The sequence below is a fragment of the Prinia subflava genome, chromosome Z (genome assembly GCF_021018805.1).
Source record: "Prinia subflava isolate CZ2003 ecotype Zambia chromosome Z, Cam_Psub_1.2, whole genome shotgun sequence".
NCBI lineage: Eukaryota > Metazoa > Chordata > Aves > Passeriformes > Cisticolidae > Prinia > Prinia subflava.
Window position 1 is genome coordinate 57,900,561 of NC_086283.1, and position 25,332 is coordinate 57,925,892.

A 25,332-nucleotide genomic window follows, 5' to 3' on the forward strand; every position below is an offset into this window, starting at 1 on the left:
TTAAACACACACAGAGACAGAAATAAAAACTTCTCAGAACATTTCTTCTCCTAGTTTCTACCCCCCACACATTACTCTTCACAGACCAAACCTTTGGGTTTTAGGTTAAACAATCACCACTCAAAACCAAACCAATCTTCAATTCAGCAAGGGAGAGAGGAGTCTCTCTCGCACCACAGACTGTTCCTCAGAAAACACGGGTCCACCCCTTATGTGTTTCCATGTCACCCCTGGCACTGCCTGGAGAAGTCTGCCAGGGTGACACTCTCTTTTTCCTATGTCCAGCGCTCTCAACGCTGTCCATAGTCTGAAAGCTGCATACAGGGCTCTTTTAAGGATACTTGCATGCCGAGCTCTCCCCTTTTTCCCCAGGGGCCGAGGTTCTCAGAGCAGGTCTCCCCTGAGGGCAGAGGGCGCCACCTCACCCTCCCCCTCTCTTCTCTGCTCGCTCCACTCTTCAAGTGCCAGTCACTGTAGCAAAAGCAAAGGCAGCTGTATCTACCCAAAATGCAGTTTATGTTCAAAGGAGACTTAAGTTCAGTCCACGGCTGACATTATGCAAGAAAAGTCTAGCTCAAAAAGCTACTCCTCTCATTCTTTGCGCATTGAGTTCTTTCTAATTGTGCTTTATTATCTCGGTCTTAGGCCGCTTCTCTCTCTCCTACGAAACCACCAGTTATGAGAATCAATGTCTAAGAAAAGTTTATTTCTGCCACAGAAGGGTTAAGAGCTTCTAGCTCTCGGGAGGGCTGCAGAATCAGGCACTCCCAAGCTCAGCAACTCCCACGTGGCTGGGCACCTTCTCCCGGAGTTTGGGGGGGGGAAGGAGGGGGTGAGCACACACAGAAGGCACTTCTACAGTTTTCTACTCCTCTATCTTAGATGGGGCAGCTCAGTTCCAGTCTTGTCTGCTCTCTTCTCCCCCCGGGGCTCCGGCTTACCTGAGCCCGACCACGTGTTTCCCCTCCCCCCCCCAGCCTCGTGGCTGGGCAGGGGAAGGAGGCCTGAGACATCTCTCTGCTTGAACCAGAATCCAAAAGAGGCCGAACCCCCCTGGAGTCCTGCTTTTAACTCTTTGTGTCCTCAGAGGCGTGTCCAAACCTCTGAGTGACCAATCCAGGTGCCAGCAGAAAAGCTGATCACTGATTGGACTGCCCACATCCCCCTGGAAAAATTCACCTCCCCCCACAACCACGACACCATGTCAGCATGAATTGGAATAGGTTGTATAAATTTTCAGTTAAGTTTATTTTGTCCTCTTCTGAAATGTAATAAGATGTAAAAAACATTTGGAGGACATGACTTTCCCTTTACTTCTCTGCCTGAAAGCATAAAATGTAGAGAGGGCATTCAAAATCATTTAGCTTCTCTTCAAGGACTAAAGAGGATGAAAATGCTTGCATATCAAAAATGGCAGTTCTGGCAAGAAAATTTATCATTAAATTGGTAACTAAGACACAATGTTGGAATGCTATAACTGCTGTAATACCAGGGAATTTTAATAAACAACTAAGCAATATGGCTACCTCGCCCCGTTAACAGAAAGATAAAGGCTCCAGTGGAAAGTCTAACCAAATGCAAGTAGCTGATTATATCCTTAGTCTCAAGCAAGTTTTTAAAAACTTCCTCCTTTCATGCAAAGACTGATCAATCCACTGCTCCATTGGTAGACCAGGGCTGGTGAGGTCACTGTACCTCTGTGTACATCTGTACGTGCACCTTACCTGTCCTGGTACAGTTGACTTGATTTAGCACAGGAGTACTGCAGTCAGTCCTTGTGACCTATACATGAGGCACATTTTTCTTCCATAAGAAAATAAAACTAATTTCTGTAATTCTCTTGAGGGAATTTTTTGCAGCTTTTTTTTTTTTTTTTGATTTAATGACAAGTTTTCCTTTTTATCGCAGGACCTTAGACCGTATCTTGCCTGAAAATAATCCAGTTTCCATGTGGCCATGTAGGCATAAAATCTATCATTAACCTTTATTAAAATTTGTTCAGATAGGCATTATCTAAGAAATGGTAATGTAGTTTGCTAACTCTGAAATGTCAGAATAACTTCCACTTTTAGTAATGTAGGGGTACAATGTTTAAATGGCAAGAGATGACCACTCAGTAAAATGACTATAATGACTTTTGGAAAGAGAGTTCAGTAAATGGCACATAGTCTCAATTTTGCAGCGGTCTCAATTACAGCTAGTATCAGTTTTACTGTCATAATATTTCACCCTTCGAAAATGAAACAGTGATGCCTTGGTTCTCACAGAAGAATACCATTTTGATAAAAAGTCTTTTGTTAAGTTTAATAAAGAAATTATTTGTTCAGTTGACGTGTCTGTTAATCATGGCTTATCATGAAAAAACAAACAAACACCCAAAAAACCCACAGTGTATTTCAGACAGTAAGAACACATTCCTGAAACACTTCTTTCACTTTGCATTCTGGCTTCAAAGTCTTCAAGGAATTGGATAGATACCAAAACTTTCTTTCCCTTGTCATTGACTGGTGTTTCAAGGAAGTCAGGAGCAGCAACTGCAGAAGAAATCCCTAACTACAGGAACAGGAACAGTCTACAGAGACTGTCTACAAATTTCAGCAAATTTTCTAGTAACCAGTAAATTAATTTTATTCATACAGGGTAGCTAATTTGCCCTATACAAAATTTTCGTAAAGAAGACCAAAAATAAATTTGTCTTGTTTGAAGCTAGCAAACAGAGAAAAGATGTATCTGGTAACTTTGTAGTGTCTAAGCTAGAGACAAAACTATTCCTCAAAAACAACAGTGAAGTAACTTTTTTGAATCACTGGCATATTTTCCTATTATCAGAAAAAAATGTCTTAAACTAGAAACTCAGCTATAAAGAAAGAGTTTCCAAATCAATAACAGCAGTTATTGCTGAAAATTTAGCTAAATTAGAATGTAGCATACATACATAGAGATCAATTGAAATATCTTTATTTCCAAATGCTTCAAATACTGCTTTTTAACCTTTTTATTTGAATATCAAATGAACAGGCTCTTATTTGAAATATGCAGCTAGAGTATGTTATAAAAATCTCCCAACATGTAGCAGGTGATAATATGCATAAGAAAAAAAAATGTACATCAGAAGAACACAACAGGTTATGCATTATGTTTTGCAACTAATTCAAAAAGCAACATGAATGAAAAACCCATGCTGCACAAAATTACCTGGGTGTAACTCAGAGGAACTACTGGCTGTTCACTTCCCAGAGCTGCTGATTCTGGCTGGATTGTGTGAGGCAGAACTATGCCTAAAGCTTTCAAAAGGGCATAGTTTCAACTCAAACCTAGGCTAGCCAACTAGAAAAGAAAATGATTGGCCAGAAGTGCCAGCTTGGCTGTAAGAATGCCTTTGGTATATTTGTGATCTGAGAAGAAATGGAGGGTCTCTGCATGCAAATCAAGGACATTAAATTAAGAAAGGTCAAGTCTCTTCTGTTTGCTTTGTGTGTGGATTAGCTTTATGACTCATTCTTTTGGACTACATCACAAGCGCAATTGCAATAAAAAAGAGCAAACATTGAAGAAGAATTTAATCTTCCCTCTGAAATGTACTTCTAAAATAGATTTTCAGGTGTGCTGAACCTAATGAACCATATCTAGATCTACAGAGACATTTTTATGTGTGCCATTTTCTAGTTATATTTTGATTAAAGGTTATATAGAGAAATCCAAAGTAGAATGCTAATTCTACTGTTTAATTAATTTAATCCCTAAGAAGCTGAAAGCAATTCCTGGAATGAAAATTAAAGTGCTATCTTTACTACATGCTAATAGACGAATTGAACTTTCCATTTAATAATTCCCCAGTTTCTGGTTCTGCCCTGCCTTGACCTTATGACACAAGAGGAAATCCCTTCTTTACCACCTTCCCCACCCAAGATTTTTGGCCAGAATGATTTGTGGTGCATTCTGGCTGAAGCTGTGGAAGAAGGAAGACTATGTGAGAGTTAAAAGGGGAAGGTTAGAGCAGAGCTTTTTAATCAGGAGCTCAAGCATTGCACTGGAGTACAGCGTGGTTGTCAGAACTGGGATGCAAGCTAGTAACAGATGGCACAACCTTGTTTTCTTCTGCTTTTCAAAAGGAACTGTGCCAGCATATAAATGGATAAGCCTTACCATCTTTAGCAACTTTAAAAAAAACCACAGACCTCTCAAGCTGCATAAATAAAAAGAATTCTTTTTTTCTGGCCATGTATTCTTAAAAATGGTAGCATTTTACCACACTTTTTCCTCAGCAATAAATGAAAATGGGGTCGGCCCCCACCACTGCAAAGCCTTCTGCACTCACTGAATGATCTGCTTGACCTCTCCAGTATGACCCTGGATATTTAAAACCACAGGTCAGTAAAATATTACCCAGGTATTCTTTTAAACTTTTTTTAATCCAGAAAAGCTGCATTCATATCAAGGCTCTCCTATCTTACCTTCAGTAGCTGCAGTGCCAAATCCATCCCAAATTTTTCAAGTGTAACACTGCTGCTGCCTATCCTACATTTTTTCTTATATCTCCTTCACATGTAACAGATAGTTACTCCTCCTGCATTTTTTCTGAGAACAAGCTCCTGCTGTATGCTATGGCTGACCTATCTGAACAATTTCAAGCAACAATTGGTTGAGCTTTTATTTTATTTAATCTCACGCTTGGTGCCTACCTGCATATAATTTTTGGACTGGAATTTTGATTATTTGTGTCAAGAGTCAAATCTCTTGCATAAGCAGTAAACCAATAAAAATTTAAATATAATCAGTTTTCATGGATGGAATTTTATTTACTAATTTTTATATGTTAAAAAGGTACACATTGATAGAGAAACAAGATTCTTGGACAATACATTTAATTGCATTTCAATCAGGCATGCTGCTGCTGAAACAAATAAAGTCCTGCTGCCTTGTCATCCTCAGCTGTTTCTTCTGACTTCAGGACATCTCTTTTGAGCTGAGATAAACGTGAGGCTTAGCAGTGAAATAAGTCAGGGAATATTAGCATGGTGTTAAAGTTGGTTAGCAAAACCCCCACAATGTGTAGCCGAGCCAATCCCTAATGGCTCTGAAGATGGACATGCTGCGGGCCAAGGCTGGGCCAATTAGAGATGATAGTAATGTCTCTGTGATAATGTATTTAAGAAGACATTAGAACAAAAGTAGAGGTGCAATTTTAATTTTAGCCTAAGAGGATGAGGTGAGATCATGAGAGTGCAACAACATGGAGACACTAAGATCAGTGGAGAAGGAGGTACTCCAGGTGCTGGAGCTGAGATTCCTCTACAGCCCGTGGTGAGATCATGGTGAAGCAGCTGTGCCCCTGCAGCCCATGAGATCCAGGGGGGGATGCAGGGATCCACCCACAGCCCGTGGGATCCAGGGGGGATGCAGAGATCCACCCACAGCCCATGGGATTCAGGGGAGATGCAGAGATCCACCCACAGCCCCTGGGATCCACGGGGGATGCAGAGATCCACCCACAGCCCCTGGGATCCACGGGGGATGCAGAGATCCAGCCACAGCCCATGGGATCCAGGGGGGGTGCAGAGATCCACCCACAGCCCATGGGGATCCACGGGGGATGCAGAAATCCACCCACAGCCCATGGGGATCCACAGGGGATGCAGAGATCCACCCACAGCCCGTGGAGGAGGTGCTCATGCCAGAGCAGGTGGATGCCTGGAGGAGGCTGTGATCCAGTGGGAGACCCGATGGAGAGAAGGCCCCTGCTCCCAGGCTGGAGCAGCCTGTCCTTGGAGGACTGCACCCCATGGAAGGGTGACCCACGCTGCAGCAATTTTGGGAGGACTGTCTGCCCATGGGAGGGACTCACACTGCAGTTTTGGGAGGAGTGTTTGCCCGTGAGATTTGGACCCACGCTGAAGAAGTTCACGAGAACTGTCTCCCATGGGAAGGGACCCCATGATCTCACAGAGGAATGACTCCTCTCCCTGAGCAGTGGAAGAAGACCCTGGGTAATGAACTGACCAAACCCCCACGCCATCTCCCTTCACTGTCGGTGGGAAGGGAGAGGCTGGGGAAAGAAAAGTTGTTTTTAAGGCCTAATTTACTTCTCGTTATTCTTCTCTGATTTTGTTAGTAATAAATTAACTTTGTATCTTTGAGCCTGTTTTGCCCTTGAAGTGTTTTCTCCTGGTGCTTATCTCAATTCAGGAGCCATTCGGTAATTTTTTCTGTCCTCTGCCCAACTGTGGCAGGGGAGGGTGAGCGAGCAGCTCTCGAGGGTGCCTGGCATTCGGCCAGCGTCAAACGAGGGCACTGTGACACACGGGGCGCGCTCCCCTATCACGCCCTCCCGGTGCCGGCCGAGGGGGTGCAGGGAAGGCAGCGGGCGGCCCGTCAGGGCTGTGGGGAAAAGCGACAGACGCGGGAAGATCCCGAGGGCAGGCCAACAGTGAAAGGACGGCAGCAATGCTCTGCAGGAAAAGCCCAGGTGCTGCCCAAGCGCAAGCGGTGCCGGCGGGCAGGAGACCATTTATGTCTTGCCGACTGCCCAACCTATGTGTTAACTTAGGTGTGTGGAAACACACCGCTGCCAGAGAACGGCGACCCTTCCTGGGCGAAAGCTTCGCGCGTCCCCCGCGGCCGGCGGCAGCGGGAGTCCGGACGGGAGCACGGGCGGGCCGAGAGTCGGTGAGGGGCCGCTGCGGGAGCGGGGCGCGGCGGAGCCGGGGCGGGAGCCGGAGCTCCTCCCGCGGGGCGGGGCCGCGCCCGGCCGGGCTGCGGCGGGCGGGCGGCACCGGGAGCGCGTAAGTGACGCAGCGTTCCCGGAAGCCGCTCGGAGCTAAGGGACAGGCGGCTGAGGAGACCGTAAAGGAGGCAGGTGGGCTCTCGCCGCGGCTGTGGGTGCCTCGGCGGAGCCCTCCAACTCCATCCCGCTCTGCTTCCATCCCTTCCCGTCCCATTCTATTCCACTGCCTGCCGGGGGCCATGTCGCTCTTCCAGTCCGCCCTGGACTTCCTGGCGGGCCCCGGCTCCCTGGGAGCCGCCAGCCGCGACCAGAACGATTTCGTGGGTCAGACGGTGGAGATGGGCGACATGAAGCTGCGCATCAAGCGGGTCATCGCCGAGGGTAAGGGCGGGCGGCAGGGCCGGGCCGTGCGCGGCGGACCCCGGCGCTGCGGGGCTGGGGTGGGCTTCCCCATGGGCCTCCCTCTCCCGTTTTCCCTGTCGGCTGCTCCCAGACCGGGAGGGTTTCCTCCTTGGCAGGCCGCGCCCGGCTGGGGGCGGGCGGGCGGCGGCCGGGGTGGTTCCGGGCCTCTCGGGAAGGGCTGGCGGTGTCCGCGCCGCTCCGCGCCCGGCCGGTGTCCCCAGGCCCGGGGGACGGTGTCCCCAGGCCCGGGAGTCGCAGCGGTGCGTCGTGTTACTGTCCCGCCTGAGGAACAGCCACCGAGAGCCGCTGTGTTGTGTGGCCGCTTCTTCGCTTGCTTCGTGGTTTAAAATGCCTTCCCCGCATAACAGAACTCAGAGGAGTTTGTAATCTGACCGGATCCTTATAATCCACCAAGGACCTAATGGAAATTATGGATTGCGGTGGTGCTTTTTTTTTTTTTTTTTTTTTTTTTTTTTTTTTTTTTTTTTATGACAATGTATAATATTATGCCAAATATTCAAGGTTACCTCTGTTTGGGGTTGTTTGGAAAACTGTGGAATGCGGGAAATGTGTTTGCTTTAAACGCACTTGTCAGGAGGCTGATCTTACTGTGCACATAGGCTTTGCTAGAGTACAAGGAGGTAAGTTATGGATAGGTAGCCTGGAACATGACTTGTTAATCCATTTCAGAAAAGATGATATGTTTGATAGATGCAAATTCTTTAGAAATTAGCAGAAATTTGGATTGTCTTGTGCTTGTAGTCAGAGAAAATACTTTATTTCCTCAAGCAGAACAACCATTGAAGGCTAGTCTCAGAAGACTAAAATATAAAGTTTTCCATACTACTGCAGTTAAGTATTTCATTAGCTTTGTAGAGATGGTTGATGTTATTTAGGTTAAATATCTCAAAGCTCTATTTAGAGCTCCTTTTCGTTATTGGAGTTTCTTTCTGTAGTTTCTTCTTGTAATTATCTGGTATTAAGTAGTTTCCTGTTGAAAAATCATGGTGATCAGCATACAAGAAAAAATTGGCTAAGACTAGCTACTTTAAACCACTTGTAAGCTACTTATAAAATTTTTGTGCTATAAAACAACAACTAGGTCTTCACCACGGCTTTATCTTCTTAAGGGCAAAAATTTGTCGCTTGAATGCTCGAGCACTTTTGGCACATGATCTTAGAGAAAACCTGTCAGTTTCTTATGTAGTAAGTTGCATTTAAAACAGTACTAAATGTCACGTCCTCTTGTTCTGCCTTTAGCCTTTACTTACAGCTTCTTTACAGTCAGAAATATGACTGAGGTGTAAGCATTGAGTAGGATGTGAATGCTGAGAGAACTGTGTGTGCTGCTGATAATGTAACATTCTTGCTGGCAGTGATCACAGCAGTTACCAAAGGACAAAGGAAAGTTAGGGCAGGAAGCTGTTTGTAAGGCATATATGCTCTTTGGTTATGGTTCTGGAGCAGGTATTTTAATACTTCACTTTGACAGCAGCCTACTGTTTCCCAGAGTCTGACATAGGCATTGTAAAATGTCAGGGGAAAGATGCCAGGTTAGATGATTTAAAGATTACTTAAATGGAGGCATGCTTTAACTCTGCAGTTCTTGACAATTTCTCTGTAACCACTGCTTTGTGTTCCATGTTTGCCTCAGTGTTATGGTTTTATTTTATGTTGTTTTCTTTTCTTATTTTGCTGACTGAAGTTGGGGTAGCTGCTTGCTTTTTCTGGAAAGTAAAATTTTCTAGCCAGTGTAGCTGGTCTAAAAGAGCCCTTTCAGTATATTGAGTATAAAGGTAAAATAGATCTAAAATATAGAAGTCCCAGCCTGTCCTGCTATCTTTAGACTTGACTTTGTCTGTAGCATATAGTTTCTTTTATTGCTCAAATTGCATTTATCTTTCAGCTCTGGACGTGTTGTGGTACCTTCTGATACATGGGTCCACAGCTGTGGATTATATGTATTCCCTTCGATAGTTACAAATGTAGAATCTGTTTTTCTTCCCAGTTGTTTCATGCCAAATTCCTTACTGGAAAGTCCAGTGCTGCTTTCTGAATCTGGATTTCAAATCCACGGTGAAGTGGGTGACAGAGACAGAGAGCCTTTTCCGTAGGCTCGTACGCTCAGCTTTGTTTGTAGCTGGTGTGAACAGAGCCTGTGGTTTAGCATTGCGCGGTATCATGTAGCCCACTACTCCTTCCAGCTCTGTAGCATGCACCCGTGCTGGTGCAAATCCATGTTTGGCTGTGCTCTAAGCTGAGGCTGGTTGCACAGGTCACTTGGATGCCTTTTCCTGGTTGTTTCACAGAGCTGTTGTGCTGGGGTTGGACTGGGCTGGTTGAAAATGCGGTGTGCTGCTGCAGGAGGCTGACAGCAACCTGTGAGGGATGAGTTGATGAGGATCTCTTGTGCTGATACTACCTCTAATGCAAGAACAGATTAAGTGTGTCACAGATTGGACTCAGCACTCCTAGAATATGGTATCCTAGGTTTTTTTCTGCTTAGACATTTCAGTAGCTCATTGCAGATAAGATTTTAGAGGACCTTGGTGGGGGCCTTTACATATAATCCCTCCTTACCTTTGGTATGATGGTGGCTTCAGGTGTCATGGCTTTCTTGGATCCTCTGGATAAGTACGCAGACCCCCATGCAGTTTTACTCAAGTAAAATAGTTACAGATTTCCTGCCTAATTAGTGAATATTGTTGCTTCTTTTGTATAAGAGACTGAACAATTTAGAATAAACCAGGTGTTTAGTTGTGTAAAAAATGGGGAACAAGCACGTTCTGTAGCACATTTAACCACTCTTCACAAGTAATTAATTCTTATGCTTCCTTTAAGCAACAAACATTGACAGAAGAGCATACAAGAAGAGAAGCATGATGAAAAAAAGATAGTATTATTCAGTCTGTTTGATCTGAATCTAAAGCTTTTACTGTAATGAAAAAATCATTCCTTAGTCAGGATGACATCAATAGGCTACAGACTTTAACGAGTACAGACTTTAATATTTCTTTTAGTTTAAAAAAAAAAAGTCATAAATTGAAGCCGCATAGGTAGGTGACTTGTTACAAGCTGCTTCCTGTCAAGGTGAAACTTCTGCAATTAAAGCAACTTTATTTTTCTTCAATACTTCAGGGATTCCTTGGTATTTTGAGTGTGAACAGGCACTATTACAGTTTGCCAAGCTTGTGGAACAATTCTATGGTCTCTGCGCTACTAGATTCACAGGGTAATGATAACCTAATTAAGTCCAGGTTTTGGGGTGGATTTAATTTGTAAACCTCTAGCAGCAGGGGCACAAAGAATGCTTAGTGTCAAATTTCTGCGAACGTTGTTAGTTTTATTTGCTGACAGAGAGAGGGAAAAAAAGGTGATTCCTAAAGAACAACTGAAGCACCTGACCTAGCAGCTTTACAGTTTGCATTCTCTTTACTGTAAACGTAGACAATGTTTTCAACATGGAGCAGAACAGTTCTATTTTTTAAAGCTGTTGTTTCTTGGCTGTAGCAATTCCTGCTTGCAGGGGAGCTCTGAAAGTTCCAAGATGTTCTACTCTCTGCCTCTCAAGGGTGTGGGAAAATGTACAGATCTTTAAGTTTGGGCCATCCTTCATTCTTGAAGCAGTTTCATCGTGTTACTAGGACTTTGCAATGGAAACAAATGCATGACTGGACTTCAGAAAAAATGCTTGTGAGTCAATGCTTGGAAGCAATAACAGAGCAAACTTTTCTGTTTTGATACTCTGATAGAAAAGCTTTCAGGTAAGATGCACTATAATTTATGGTGCAGTCTAGAATTACAGTGTTTCAGTCAAATTATAGTTGAAACATAAACCTCTGAAAATTGATACAAATAGTTACAAACAGGAAGCTACTCATACCCTCACTTTCTCATAACTAGTTAATGTGTAATGAAACAGTCAGTGAATTACCGTAGCAAGCAGTGTCATGATGTGATTGGTGTCCCTATTTTGATGCTTCTCTAGCTCCCATTTTACTGAAGCTTCTTATTCGAAAAAATAATTTGTGAAGATGTGCAAAACAGGGACATGATAAAAAAAGAACAGTTTAAAATCCAACTTAATGTGTAAATGCAGTGAAATTATTCAGTATTGTGATGCCTAGGTTTGACTTGAGGGAGAATCCAAATCTCTTGGTTGGAAAAGCAAGGGTCTTCAAATCTTTCTAAGAAAATGATGAAGTCCTGACAGGAGCACTGCCTGAGGCTTGTGGTGGTGCAAGGATAAGTGTAGTGTGCTTGCTAATAAAGCAAATGAGGTAGAGTTAGTTCCTGATTTTCATGAGATGATGTGGTACTCTGTAGTGAGCCTTGATGTGTGAGAGTTTGTGTCTACAGAGAAGAAATAAACCCAGTTTCTGTTTCAGAAAATACTGTCTGAGATGGCTTCGGAGAGCTGGGCTGTCTTCTGAGAAAGGGGCTCTCAATTGCCTCAGCAATGCGAAACCTGTCTCTGGGCATTAGCTGGAATGGGCATGTACATATCTCTACACTGATGATCTGTATGGGGAAATACTTAGATGATTTTGCTGATACAGAAAGCCTCAGAAAACTGTCTTAAAACTGTCTACAGACATTTACATGAGTGAAAACAATGAGTGAAAATACCCCAAATGTAATTACATTCTTTAGACGTCCCTAATAGTTGTTTTCTCTTAACTTGCATTTTACAATTTGCCTCAGTTAGGTCTGCTGTACAGCTGTTTGTAGAGGTTTGTTGAAAGCACTTTTAAAATAATTCCTCCTGAGTGTTTGCAAAATACATTAGTTGGAGGGCTTGGAGTAAAGTGTTATGGCAGAAGAGAAGTTTTGCCGGCAACCTTGTCCCTGCTAAGGGTGTATTAAAACTGCTTTAATAGACTGCTTCTTCAAGGGAGCAAGCATCAAACTGTAAAACTGCTTTTAAGAATGAAGCAGTAGGACTAGTTGTGCCTTTTGTGTAAGAATTGTTTTTTCACTAATAACAGATGGCTTAAAAAAAAAGTTAAAAGTACCTTCACAACATGCTCTAACTCCTTTGGTATCCCAGAAAATCCATGGAATTAAACATGGTATCTGCTGTAGTGCTGTAGTAGTAGTGAACCAAACCCTCCATGGAATGAACCAAGTTGTATGGAGCCGCATTGTGTTCAGTTGAAAGAGTGAAATGACAGAATGGGAAACTTAGTTTAAGCTGATGTTTAGAGAGGGGCTTAGTTGTAAAAGGTGGTCTTTTTGATCATAGAAGTTGGATTCTTTATAAGGCAGGTGCAATCAAGTAGGAGTTAACAAGGCATGATACCACCGTCTTTTCTCTGGAGATCTGGAAAGTTTAATGAACTCTGTTTTGTTTAGAATTTCAGTACTTGATAATAAGGTGCAATCATTGAAGTAGAAATGCATATTTTAAGCTAGTTATATACTCTCAAAGTTCTACTGTCTCAATGAGGTTTGCACAGTGTTCTTGAGCAAAGGGAAGTGTTTGAGAAAATGATTTGACAAAAGGAGTTGGAAGGGAAATATTTTATTGAATAACACATTGCAATTTAGTAACAGTATTATCCTTATTGGACAGTGCCCTTCAGTGCTTGAAAATGCTTTCTGCTTTTAATACAAAGCCTGAAGCATTAAAATTACCTTGAAAATAGGAGGTGTATGTTTAGTACTTATATTCTTTAGTTATTGCTGCTTTTTATACAAAGTGTTAGCAGTATAATGCCAAGAAGTTTAATTGAAATTATCAGGTAATATTTGCTGTACTGCTTTGGTTTTATAAGGACCTTTTTAAAAAAATTACTTCATAAGAAATCTGCATATGCAGAGTTAACAAAATGTATGAAAGTAACAAAGTCAGTGTGCTCTTGGAATATGTAGAAGAAAGGAATAGAGTATCTGGACTCTTGCTGAATGTCAGCAGTCTTGACCAGAAAAATGTATGTGTGATACATTCAGAGGTGTATATAAATTAATGTATTGATTCTGTTAGACTAAAAAGAATGATGTACCTGAATATTGAAATTAAAACTGACTTAACGTGCTTTCTTTTTGTAGGGGGTTTTGCTTTTGTCTATGAAGCTCAAGATCTTGGAAGTGGCAAAGATTATGCTTTGAAGGTAATGTTAATTTACTTCACTATAGGTTTGTAAGGTCTGTCTTTTAGCTTGTATGCCACTGAGGAGGTAACTTGGAAAAACCCAGTATATTAAAGGTGTTTGTAGCCTACTATTTAGAACAGTCATTCCACTTAGAACCCTGCACTTCATATTCAGACAACAAACAGTGAAAGTGTCTTTTAGGTACTGCTGGTCTTTATTTTTTTATTTGGCATAGAAATTCATGATCCAGTCCAAAACATTTTGTTGCATGGGTAAAAAGAATATTTCATAGTTACCTGTGAAGTGGATATAGGAATCTATTTAACTTATAAGAAGCAAATTTAGCCTGCCTTCTTACTTTAAGATTAAATTTCCTTAGTATTAAAAATAATGCTCCACACTTTGACTCATTGTTTAAACATTCAGCCTGGTACTTTTTAGAGACACTTCTTTGGATTCTTGGTTTGCAGAAGCTCCTGGTAGTCAACTGAAAACAGAGAGAGTAGTTATATGAGGGGTAGGAGAGGTAACCTGGCATTATACCACCGGTAATAACTTCAGCTTATTCCATTTAATTCCACATCCTGCAGTAAGAAAACATGTGGCCAAAGCCATATGCTGTGTATTCAAAAGGTCCTCTAGAAGTAGCTCCATTAAAAAATGACAGCTAAAAGGTGAACCGTTACTGTACTTCCTCTGTTCTGTAAAACTGGTACTTTTGTAGTGAATGCTCAGGCTGATGTAGTCAAATGTTGACTGCAAATCCAGGTAATACTAGAAACAGTAATGTTTAATTTTGCTACTGATTACACAAGTACCATTGAAAAATCTGAGCTACATAATCTGAAGGATTATTATTGTTATTCAATTGTTATTGAAGGTTGTTGCTGAATATTTCAGACAGAAGGTGAATCTTTCCATGTTAGCCCACAGTGCTGCAGCCAGGAGACTTTAGCACTTTATATATCAGACAAGTTACTTTCAAGAGTGTCAAAAGTTAAAACTGCTCAGTTATCACTAAACCTTAATAGTCCAGGTAATTGGAAAACTAGGTATTATTTATGACAGAATGTAAACATATACAATAAGACAGCTTTGTTTACTGTCCTATTATAGTTCCATAGGTTTTTGATTATAACTTATCCTTCATATTCTGTGAAAAAAACCCTAAGCACAGTTATAAGTTTCAGTAACTATATCTTCTCAATTATGTTGACAGCGATTGTTGTCTAATGAAGAGGAAAAGAACAAAGCCATCATTCAGGAAGTTTGTTTTATGGTATCCTTTTCTGTAATGTATTTAACTGCCTGAGATTTCTGGGAAACAAAAGATCGCAGTACAAATCCTTTTTTTCTTCATGCCGTACACTGCCTTAGAGGACTGACATTCTGGAGGTCTGGGTTCGTGGTTTGTCATGAATCTGGTACCAACATCCAGAAAGTTCAGTTCTTCAAAAACTGCAGTAATAAGTGTGTGCAGATAGATTTGGTAGCTAGTGTAGACTTTGCCATGTATTTGTAGCAAGAAGTGAAAATCTTATTTGGGCTTTCTTGCAGCCCCATGAATGTGGTCAAGAAAGCTGTTGACTTCAGAAGATACTTAGATCTTAAATAGAATTCCCTCACATGCATGGGATTTATTGCTCTTTGCTTTTACGCTCAATGTTTATTAATTTTTGCTTTGGGTATATCTGGCTTTAAGAAGTAATGTTGAATATTAAGGAAGAAATTTCAGTAGACTACATGCATCAGAAACAAGAATCAAATGTTTCTCAGTGTCCTTGCTCTCCTCCTTATCTTCGGTGATGTCAGCTAGTAGGATAGAATGTAATTTCAGAGTGTTTTCAGTCCTTGATTTTAGTAAATTCAATGTTTTGTCCCTGGTCTGGCTCCTCTTGGACCCTCATTTTGTTTCAAGAGTCAGTGAATAGCTATGGGCTGTGGTATGCTGATGTATTCCCTTCTGAGCATTCAGTTTCATTTTGAATTAGCAGGCAAACCCCACTGCTCCTAACTTAAGCTACTCAAACTTTTTTTTTATGATTCCTGATATGTTTGGCAAAATCTTAAACACCACTTACTAGAAGTGTACTAGAAGTACACTTCCAAGACAGACTCTGAGCTGTGAAAAACGTTTTGGATGTTTTTCACATCTCAGAGTCATTAAAGCAGGTGTACAACATGAGGGGTTAATTGTTACTAACTTTCTGAGACAAGACTGTGAAATGCAATTAATTCCTGCAGCTCTGAATTGAAGGTTATGGAGAGATGCAGTAAGATCGGATTAATGTGAATTGTGTGTATCCAACTTGCCTTTTTTCAATAGCTTTGTTCTACTTACAATGTCTTTGCTTTTCTCTCTTCAGACTTGGTGAATGCATCCTGCATATAAACTGTGTTTGTCTCACAGGCATGAATCTCCATGTATGCACAGGCATAATGCACCAGAACTTCCACTGGCAGGAGTTGAGATCACACTATACTCCCCTTTACATAGCTCAAAAACGATACCTCAAATTTTTGAATTGAAAATGAAACATGATAAAGGTTTTAGCATGAAAAGTTACAACTAATGATGAGAGAGTAAGTTCCTTGCCCTTTTAGACCTCTAATTGCTTTGAACTCTATTTTAATTACTTTAAATTGAAGCATGGCATACTTAATATTTCCATGGGAAAGATAGGTGAGGATACAATAGCTGTTTCTTGATCAGCTATGTAGAGAAGCAGCTGATAATTAGAAGATGTCCCTGCTACTCATGCTAGGTTCTTGCAGTCGTTGTCAAAAGACAAAAATGGAACCTGACCTGTTACTGAGTCCGATTTTTTCCAAGCTATAATCATAAGGATTTTTCAATATTTTATTTTGACTTTTTATTACATTACCTTAGATTGCTTTCTCAGATTTCTGACAGCTGAGGCATGTATTTCCCTGTTTTGGTTAGGGTGTTGATTGCAGCTGTTATGCTGTCTGTGGTTTTAAGCTAACGTTTCAAATGAACTATTGGATGCATTAGTATCAATGAACTTGGGAGTCATCTTCCTTGAATGTGTTACCATCCAGAAAAAACTTTCAGGTCATCCCAACATTGTCCAGTTTTGCTCTGCAGCATCTATAGGAAAAGAAGAATCGGACACGGGGCAAGGAGAGTTTCTTCTGCTTACAGAGCTGTGTAAAGGTAAACTTTATTTCTTTTCCCAGCAGTGCACATTGCTTCTGGCATGTGTTTTGCACCGGTTGCTCGTTAACTGACAAGCTTGGAAAGACTGTATAAGATAGCATGGTTCAGTGGAGCTAGAGTTCAAACTTACCTTTTATAGGCTAAAGGTCATGTTTTTTTAGACTACAATTTAACCTTGTCTTAAATATGAGGTAATAATTAAGTTTTTTGTTTGAAACTCCTCAGAGAGAGGAGGAGTAGAAGTAGTTCCTTAGAGTACTCTTTCTTCTGTCACTGTAGTCAGTGTGGTGTTGCCATTTTCAGAAAATCTATTTAATACAGCTCAAGACTGTAGCTCTTTCTTGACAAGGTTCTATTTGTGTCAAGCTTTCAGAATTTGCAGTGTTGTCTGTGTGCTTATGTGAATTTCTCTCATTTCCTGCAGGACAGCTGGTGGAATTCTTAAAGAAAGTAGAATCCAAAGGACCTATCTCTTGTGACACAGTTTTGAAGATCTTTTATCAGACCTGCAGAGCAGTGCAGCATATGCATAAGCAGAAGCCTCCTATTATTCATAGAGACTTAAAGGTATGCTACAATATTTAAATAAAGTCTGAACTTCTGAACAGCAAAGGAACCTGTTGGGCTGTGGTAAAAATGATTCTTGAGCATAGTGCTTAGCTCTATTGCCTTGCCACGACTGCTGAGTATTAGTGAAGGTCATCACTGAAATACTTGCATCTCTTCAAACAATGTCTTTTCGTTGTGCTTGTGGTTAGGAACTTCTTGTACTCTATCTGAAACAAAAAGTAGTGTATCATGTTTTGCTACTTTAGTTAGCCTGAGTATTTTGTTTTTGATAAAGTAGTCAGTTACGACTAGTGAACTGCAGTTCTGGGTTAAGTGGATGTCTTAATAGAAGAGGTAAAGCTTTGAAGGAAAAAAAGTTGAATTATCTGTGCAGGATTACAGAGCCATTGAGAACATGTAGTAAACTGTTAACTTGCATTGTACTTCAGTGCTTGTTTTTAATTTGAATTGCAAAATTTGGTAAGCATAATTCATGTTAGATTTTGCTTCTTAGGAGGTTTTTTTTTGTTGTTTGTTTGTTTTATTAGCCTTTACCTGAAATCTACAGGGTTGTGCTGTAGAAAGTATTCTACCTTTAGGAGCTTTGGAGATTTGAAAGGACTTACCTGAGTTTGAATTTTGTATTTTGAAGACAGGGGTTCACCTTTACTTGTTCAGTATACCTTAGATGAAGAAACCCTAATCATCAGTGAGATTCTATTGTACTATGAATATATTTGAATTTTCATTAACATAAAAAATAAGAGGAGAGTCTTACTCTTGGTATAGTGTCTAAATTTCACACGTGTCTGCATCCAGCTTGATGTGATTTCATTAGATAAAAATAGGAAAATATGTTCCTTCTCTAAGTAAGCATGTACTCAATTACTTTGGGGAAAGGAACATAAGACCACTCTTCTAGAAGTAAATGCATTAATTATTTTCAGCACTCCTGATGAAAGCTTTGATGTTAGCTGTTAGTATAGCCCATAAATATATACCTAGCTTTGGTGACAGAGCACTCCTTTTCTTTTTTTCTTTCCCTTGTTACTCTTGAACAGGCTTTTAGGCTGTGAGGTTGTATCAAAGACATGTTAATCATTCTTCACTGAAATTTCTATCTGCCAGCTCCTAGATTTTGTCGAAAAGGTGCATCTCTCTTCTGGAAAAAAAAAAAAGTAAAAAAACCTATTTACAAATAAATACACAATTTTTCATAGCCAGCTGCACAGACAATAAGCTAATGCTGTAATTCAGAACAGTTTTTTCTTCTCAAGGAATGTATCTTCCTAAAAGAGATAAAACATGGGAAAAGACAGGAATTTGGTTTTGTGTTGGTCTCGTGTTGCAGAGGCTGCAAAACAAGATTAAATGGCTGTTGTGCTGCAAGAGGTAGAGGACTTACTACAGCAAGGAGCCAAATAGGGATCATTTAACTGCTACCCTTTTTAGCAGTCTAAACTAAGGTCAGCAGCATAGAAAACTGTAAGTGAGAGTTTCAAGGCAATTAACTTTGACACTTTTTCCTAAGTTTACACAGAGGTACAGATTTTATTTTTCAGTCCTTTTGTGATTTGGACTGCACTTGCATCTGCCCAATAGTTTTACTCTTTCCTTAAGTTTCTTCCACATTTCAATTAACAATACAGGATGATTGGAATTTATGAAGTAGAAAAAGGCAGAGATAATGAATGATGAACTTCAGGCAGCACATGGTTCTCAAATAGCTGTTTTCTGTCTCAAGGTCACAGCTGCCTCTTTATGGGTGTCTCCTAGCAGCCTGCCTCTTTACTAGTACCTTCCTGGTTTTTGTCTATAGCAGTGCTAACCTTCATCCCACTGCAGTTAAGCTAACAGTGTTCAGTTTTGTGCCTGAAAACATTTGGATTCTGAGACACTGCTTCTACAAGTTCTCATCTGAAAAACTGGCCTTTTCTTAGGCTCTAATGAAATTACTTTTTTCCCCCTGGGGTTTATTTCTTGCTCTCCTGAATGTTTGCTGTTCATGGTGTGCTTGTTGCTTCCTTTTAAAACTTGCCTATGTTGATACCACATAAAACTGCAGTACTGTCTGAAATCTTTGTGCTCCTGTAAACAGTATTTTTGGCTAAAGTGATTAGTTTTTGCAGTTGTATGTGCAAGTACGATGATATGTAAAAGTATGTGTGTTAGTATATAGGGAAAAAAAGACATGCTTTTTTAATCTATTATTCTACATCTTTTTGAAGGTGGAAAACTTGCTTATTAGTAATCAGGGGACAATTAAACTTTGTGACTTCGGTAGTGCTACAACTATAGCTTACTATCCTGACTACAACTGGTCTGCACAGAAGAGAGCACTAGTTGAAGAAGAGGTGAGACTGTTTTAATGTGATGAATTTTAGTATCATTATTAATTCAACTGTTACTGTTACTATTAATCTGGTATTCATTCATGAGACATCTAAGACAACTGAAGATTATTTCAGTTGGAGGGTTATTTATAAAATGTTGGTTTTGTATTTGTTTTGCCAGAGTTCAAAAGCTGTCTGCAGTTGCAGTCATAGCTTGTGTTCTGTAGCTACACGTAGAAACACTGCTTCACCATGGTCAATGTCCATTCTGCAATCTGCTGTGGAAATAGAAGTGGTTACAAGTCCTTCTTCTAATTGTACTCTTGAGAAGAAATTGGTTGTGCCACACTGATTCACATCTTCCTTCTGACATGTTTTTCTCAGTTGAATGATGTGTAAATGAGAGGCAAGTCTGCTCAGCAGTAGGAATGGGCAGTATTGCAGTGCCTTGTACTGCAGTAACCAAATCTAGCCTGCAGTGTACTTTTGCAAAGTGCATTTGTTCTTAGTTTAGAGTTGAGAGTAATGGTAGTAAATCTAATGTAGTACATCAGTGGGAGAAATACACTTAAGCTTATGGGTTCAACTCCTGACATCACAAGCCCCTGTTTTGCAATCTGGTATTCTTGGAAAACATTCCACTAATGAAATGATGATGTCATACCACTGTCTTGTATAGTCTGTGCAGAAGGGTAGTAGAAGAAGTCTTTTCAGGTATCCTTATGACCAGAGTTTCTCTTTGGATATGTCTGCACTGTCATTAAGTGTGCTGTGAAAGTGAGGAACGTGCACTGGAGCATGAATTCACTTATTGGCTTATTGTTGATTTTTAGTATTACTGTTCCTGTCCATTTCTGCCTCACATAGAACAGTCACTTTTTGCTTTGCTGTTTGGGAGGACTCTTGACTATCACAATGTTTTTTGACTATTACTGTCTTCATGTGACCTTATGTCAAAGCTGACTATTTCAGGATTCAGCTGATGGCTTTTTCCTTGACAGATGTTTCTGAAATTAATTTTTAAAATGAGAGTACTATCCATTCTACATAGAGAGCTGTTTTCTTGGTTAGATGCTGTTAAAGCTCATTGTTCAAGATTGTTTCAATAGCTCAATTGTTTCAATTCTGTCTTCTCCAGATCACAAGGAATACAACACCAATGTACAGGACACCAGAAATGATAGACTTGTACTCAAATTTTCCAATTGGTGAAAAGCAGGACATTTGGGTAAGAAGTCTTTTTTCTTGCTGCATCATAGTTGCTCATGTCATAGTGGAAATGATTTTGCAGGCTTCGTGTTAGTTTGTTGATTAAATAACTAAAGCACCAAAATAAATGTAGGATGCTGTCTTAGATCAAAATAAACTTAAATAGTATGGACTCTGTATCTAAATGTTAAAAGGATGAGATGTACTGTTCAAGCCTTTCTCCTGTATCAAGCTTGACTTCTGTTTGGGAGGCAATGCTGAACTTCTCTAACATCCGGTAGCACTGTTGCAAGTTGGAGCTTGCCACAATAAATCCAGAATACTTAGAGTCCTTAGATTCAAATTCTTGCCTTTCATGCTCTACCATGCAAGTAGTCCTGGGACAGCCTATTGCTGAGTTGAAAATGATGATATCAAGGTACAGCATGTAGCTAAAATACTGACAAATATCAAGGATGAGAACAATGCAGAAATCATTTATGCTTTGTGTAGAAAGGATGACAAACTGTTCACATTCACTAAAAATCTGTAGCAAGAATTAAAGGAAAATGTTAAATCCTTTATCCTTAAATGTTAAAGTGTTAAAGCTGTACCTTTTCCAGGTGCATAAAGTTGCGGTACTGAGGTGTTACCCAGTCGTGTAACGCTTAGTGACTTAGTTTATGGGATATTTTTTTGCAGAGGCAGGTGTCAAACTGTTCATTTCTTACCTGTATCAGTAGTGTGTCAAAAGGCAAATGGAGAAAATGTTATGCTGGTGCTTGAAAAGTTTTTATATGGAATCTTGGAACTTCATTCAAGTATATTAAATTAGTTGTGAGATATTGTGGAAACTCTTGTTCAGTTTCTACAACTGTTGGAAATGTTTCTGTGGAATGTGAAGAAACACCAAGTGAAAGACATTTTTCTAACTTGATCTCTTCATGTGAGTGAAATACTGTCAGACTGAGCCGGGATTACAAAATCACAGAATCACTAGGTTGGAAAAGACCTTCAAGGTCGTTGAGTCCAACCTAGCCCTAACACATCAACTAAACCATAGCACTGAGTGTCACATCCAGTCTTTTTTTAAACACACCCAGGGATAGTGACTCCACCACCCCCCCAGGCAGACAATTTATCACTCTTCTGGTAAAATCCAACCTATATTTCCCTTGGCATAGCTTAAGACTGTATTCTCTTGTTCTGTCAGTTACTGCCCATTGAAAGAGACCAACCCCACCTGACTATAACCACCTTCCAGGAAGTTGTAGAGAGTGATAAGGTCCCCTCTGAGTCTTCTTTTCTCCAGGCCAAACAACCCCAGCTCCCTCAGCCATTCCTCACAGGGTTTGTGTTCCCAGCCCCTCACCAGCCTCGCTGTCTCCTCTGGACACTCTCAAGTGTCCCAATGTCCTTTCTGAACTGAGGGGCCAGAACTGGACACAGCACTCGAGATGTGGCCTCACCAGTGCCCAGTATAGGGGAAGAATGACCTCCCTGCTCCTGCTGGCCACACCATTGCTGATCCAGGCCAGGATGCCCTTGGCCTTCTTGGCCACCAGGGCACTCTGCTGGCTCATGTTCAGCTGCTGTCACCAGAACTCCCAGGTCCCTTTCTGCCTGGGCACTGTCCAGCCACAACATCCCCAGCCTATAACACTGCAGGGGGTTATTGTGGCCAAAGTTCAGGACTTGGCACTTGGACTTACTAAACTTCATCCTGTTGGACTCTGCCCATGCATCCAGACATTCCAGGTTTCTCTGCAGAGCCCTCCTACTTTCCAACAGATGGCCACATGCTCCCAGCTTAGTGTCATCTGCAGATTTCCTAGTGAAAGCCTCAATACCCTCATCCATGTCATCAGTGAAAATATTGAACAGAGCTGGCCCCAGCACAGACCCCTGGTGACACTATGGGTGTCTGGCTGCCAGCTGGATGCAGCACTGTGCACCAGCACTCTCTGGGCCCGGCCTTGCAGCCAGTTCCTAATCCAGCAAAGAGCAAAGAGTGCTCCTGTCCAGGCCATGGGCTGCCAGCTGTTTCAGGAGGATGCTGTGGGAGACAGTGTCAAAGGCCTTGATGAAGTCCAGGTACACAACATCCACAGCCTTGCCCAGATCCACCAGGTGGGTCACTTGGTCATGAAAGGAGACCAGGTTGGTCAAACATGACCTACCCCTCCTAAACCCATGGGTCTGGGATGGCTGGGTCTGATACCCTGACCATCCTGTAAGTGCTGCCTGATGACACTCAGAATAAACTGCTCCATAACCTTACTGGGTACTGAGGTCAGGCTGATTGGTCTGTAATCACCAGGATCCTCCTTCCCACCCTTTTTGTGAATGGGAGTCACATTGGCCAGATTCCAGCCATCTGGAACCTCACCAGTGAGCCAGGAATGTTGGTAAATGATGGAGAGCGGCTTTGCAAGCTCATCTGTCGCTCCCTCATCACCCTGGGATGGATCCCACCTGGTCCCATAGATTTATGAACATCCAAGCAGCTCCAGCAGTTCTCTGCCTGCCTCCTCCTGGATAACAGGGACATCATTCTGCTCCCTGACACCATCCACCAACCCAGGAAGACAGTTGCCCTGAAGACAAGCCATCTTCCCACTAAAGACTGAGGCAAAGAAGGCGTTAAGCACTTCTCCCTTCTCCTCGTCTTCAGGTACTAAGTTCCCTCCCACATCCAGTAGAAAACAGATTAGTCTTAACCTTCCTTTTGCTGCTAATATATTTGCAAAAATATTTTTATTGTCCTTTATAAAAGTTGCCAAATTAGGTTTGAACTCAGCTTTGGGCTCCCTGATTTTTTTCCAACATGCCCTAGCAACCTTAAATACTTCTTGAGAGACTTGACCCTCCTTCCAAAGATGCTACATCCTCTTCTTATTCCCAAGTGCTTTCAAAAACCTCATTGCCCATCCAGGCTGTACGTTTGCCTTGTTAACATCGAGTTAAACAGGAAACTAGAAATGTGTTTAATAAAAGCCTCACTCAAAAAGGCAATTGCTATTTACTTACTTGTTTAAAATAACCCTGTATTTGCTAGGGTTAACATGGTGATTGTCTCCTTCTGTATTTTGGGAAAATATATTTAATTTGCCATACAAATTAGTTGGAACGTATTAGTTGCCATACAACATGAGTTGGAACGTATTGTTACGTATTTTTTTCCTTTATGCTTTAGGTTCAATAAAAATATAAAAGTATTTGGCAGTAGAATATGGCTCTGTTTCTGGAAGCATAAATGATTTGTAGTTTGTGGTTAGGTTAAACAAAGCAATTATCCAAAGAAAGCAGGTGGAGTTGTTAATACTCTTGAGTCTGTGTGTTTGTCACTGTGCAAGCTTAAAAACAGAGGAGGTAATGTCTATCTTAGAACAACAGCACAGATGGAGGGTTAGTTATCAACCATGTTGACTCCACAATGGGGATGCAGTTAGGTATCATTATAAGTCTAGAGTTTCTTAGATGTACTTGGCTGACTGCTTTCTGTACATTTCCTACCTAAGTCTAAAGATGAGAAAATAAACACTAAATCCAAATAGCTACATGTTTTAGTTACTTGTTTTCAAAATTAATGAGTATTCCTGAACTAAATTCAACTAAGTGACAGGCTTGTCAAGTGATTTTTGTCCATGCTTGAGAGGTCCTTCATACCCTCTCACTCTCAAAGATTTCTGAAAAAGCAAAGGAGTTGACTTCAGAAATGTTTGTTAAGGAGCAAACTTCAAAGTTGGGTTTTCCTTACCAATATCTAATTAAAAAGTCTTAATGGTCCATTTAAGACATCCTGCAGGATTCTGCATTTAATTCAGTGTGAGCTGAACATGTCTATAGGTTTAATGTAGTTTAATTTGACTTAATTTTACTTATCTGTGTCGTCCTGCAGCTGTACTGTAGAACTTGAGCATGCTGCTTGTTGCCTGAAGCTAGTCAGCGGAAAAATAACAATATTTTCATTTGTTCCAAACAGTCTCACCACTTCCTTATCCCCTCAGTCCCCAAACACTATCTCAATCCTCCAAAAACCCCGCTGTCTCCTTAAGGAAGGTTTAAATTAGTTGCTGATAAAGGCCTAGTAGCAGGTCAAAAAGTTACTCTTGGTTGTTTTTGATTGCTTTGTGGTTCTGCTTTGTTTACCTTCTGGCATGTGAGTGCTCAGATGGATCTGGGCAACTTCTTTACAGGAACTGTGCAGCTTTGGGACAACATCTTGGGCATGGACTCTTCTGACAAGTGTATCAGTGCTGAGGTTTTGTGGATGGTGTTGACTTTGAGGAGTTGCACGCTGCAGCTGAAATTGCCTTCTAGCCAAATTGAATGACAGTTTGTATTTAAAACATCCAAAATTTATCACAGTTACAATCCTAAGTTACAGGTAAAACAGAGGAAATGAAAAACATTTTCCAGCAATTGAAGTAAAAATCAAATCTGAGTTGCCTTTCCATTTCCTGTGTTTTCAACTGATTGCCTTGGAGTTTTTCTCTCCTATGTGGTGGTGGGTACTCTCTTCTGATGTGCAGAGTGCCTTGGACTGCACAGGGAGTAATTTTGACCCTCTAACTAAATGATGATCTGCTTTGTAAGCAAGTGTTTAGTGGAAGAGTAGATGGTATTTTCTGTACTTCCCTGCTGGATTAGTTAGTGTGGGCTATGTGATGCTTCCACATATATGTTAAAGGAAGTTTTTTTCCACAGCCTGATAAAAATGTGCAAGAATATACAGAATTACCTTTATTTTTGGTCCTGGACTGAGAGACTCACCAAGTGTTTTTGAGTAACTAAATCCCTACACCTCAGAGATTTCAATAACTTTCAGACCTTAGAAGCTGTTCTTGGGACAAATTG

At 41.1% G+C, this 25,332-nt stretch overlaps 1 protein-coding gene across 3 annotated transcripts in view; it reads left to right on the forward strand.

Moving 5' to 3' along the window:
• Window positions 1-6,793: 6,793 nt before the first annotated feature.
• The window catches only part of GAK (cyclin G associated kinase), a 69,688-nt gene continuing 51,149 nt past the window's right edge, over window positions 6,794-25,332 (forward strand). Inside the window, exons 1-7 of one of the 3 annotated variants that reach the window (XM_063421737.1) lie at window positions 6,794-7,105; window positions 13,178-13,239; window positions 14,441-14,500; window positions 16,285-16,399; window positions 16,827-16,969; window positions 19,180-19,305; window positions 20,423-20,512. In XM_063421737.1, the coding sequence (XP_063277807.1) occupies window positions 6,964-7,105; window positions 13,178-13,239; window positions 14,441-14,500; window positions 16,285-16,399; window positions 16,827-16,969; window positions 19,180-19,305; window positions 20,423-20,512 (738 nt within the window). In that variant the 5' untranslated portion in view covers window positions 6,794-6,963. The other 2 variants (XM_063421736.1, XM_063421738.1) reach the window with 2 other exon arrangements.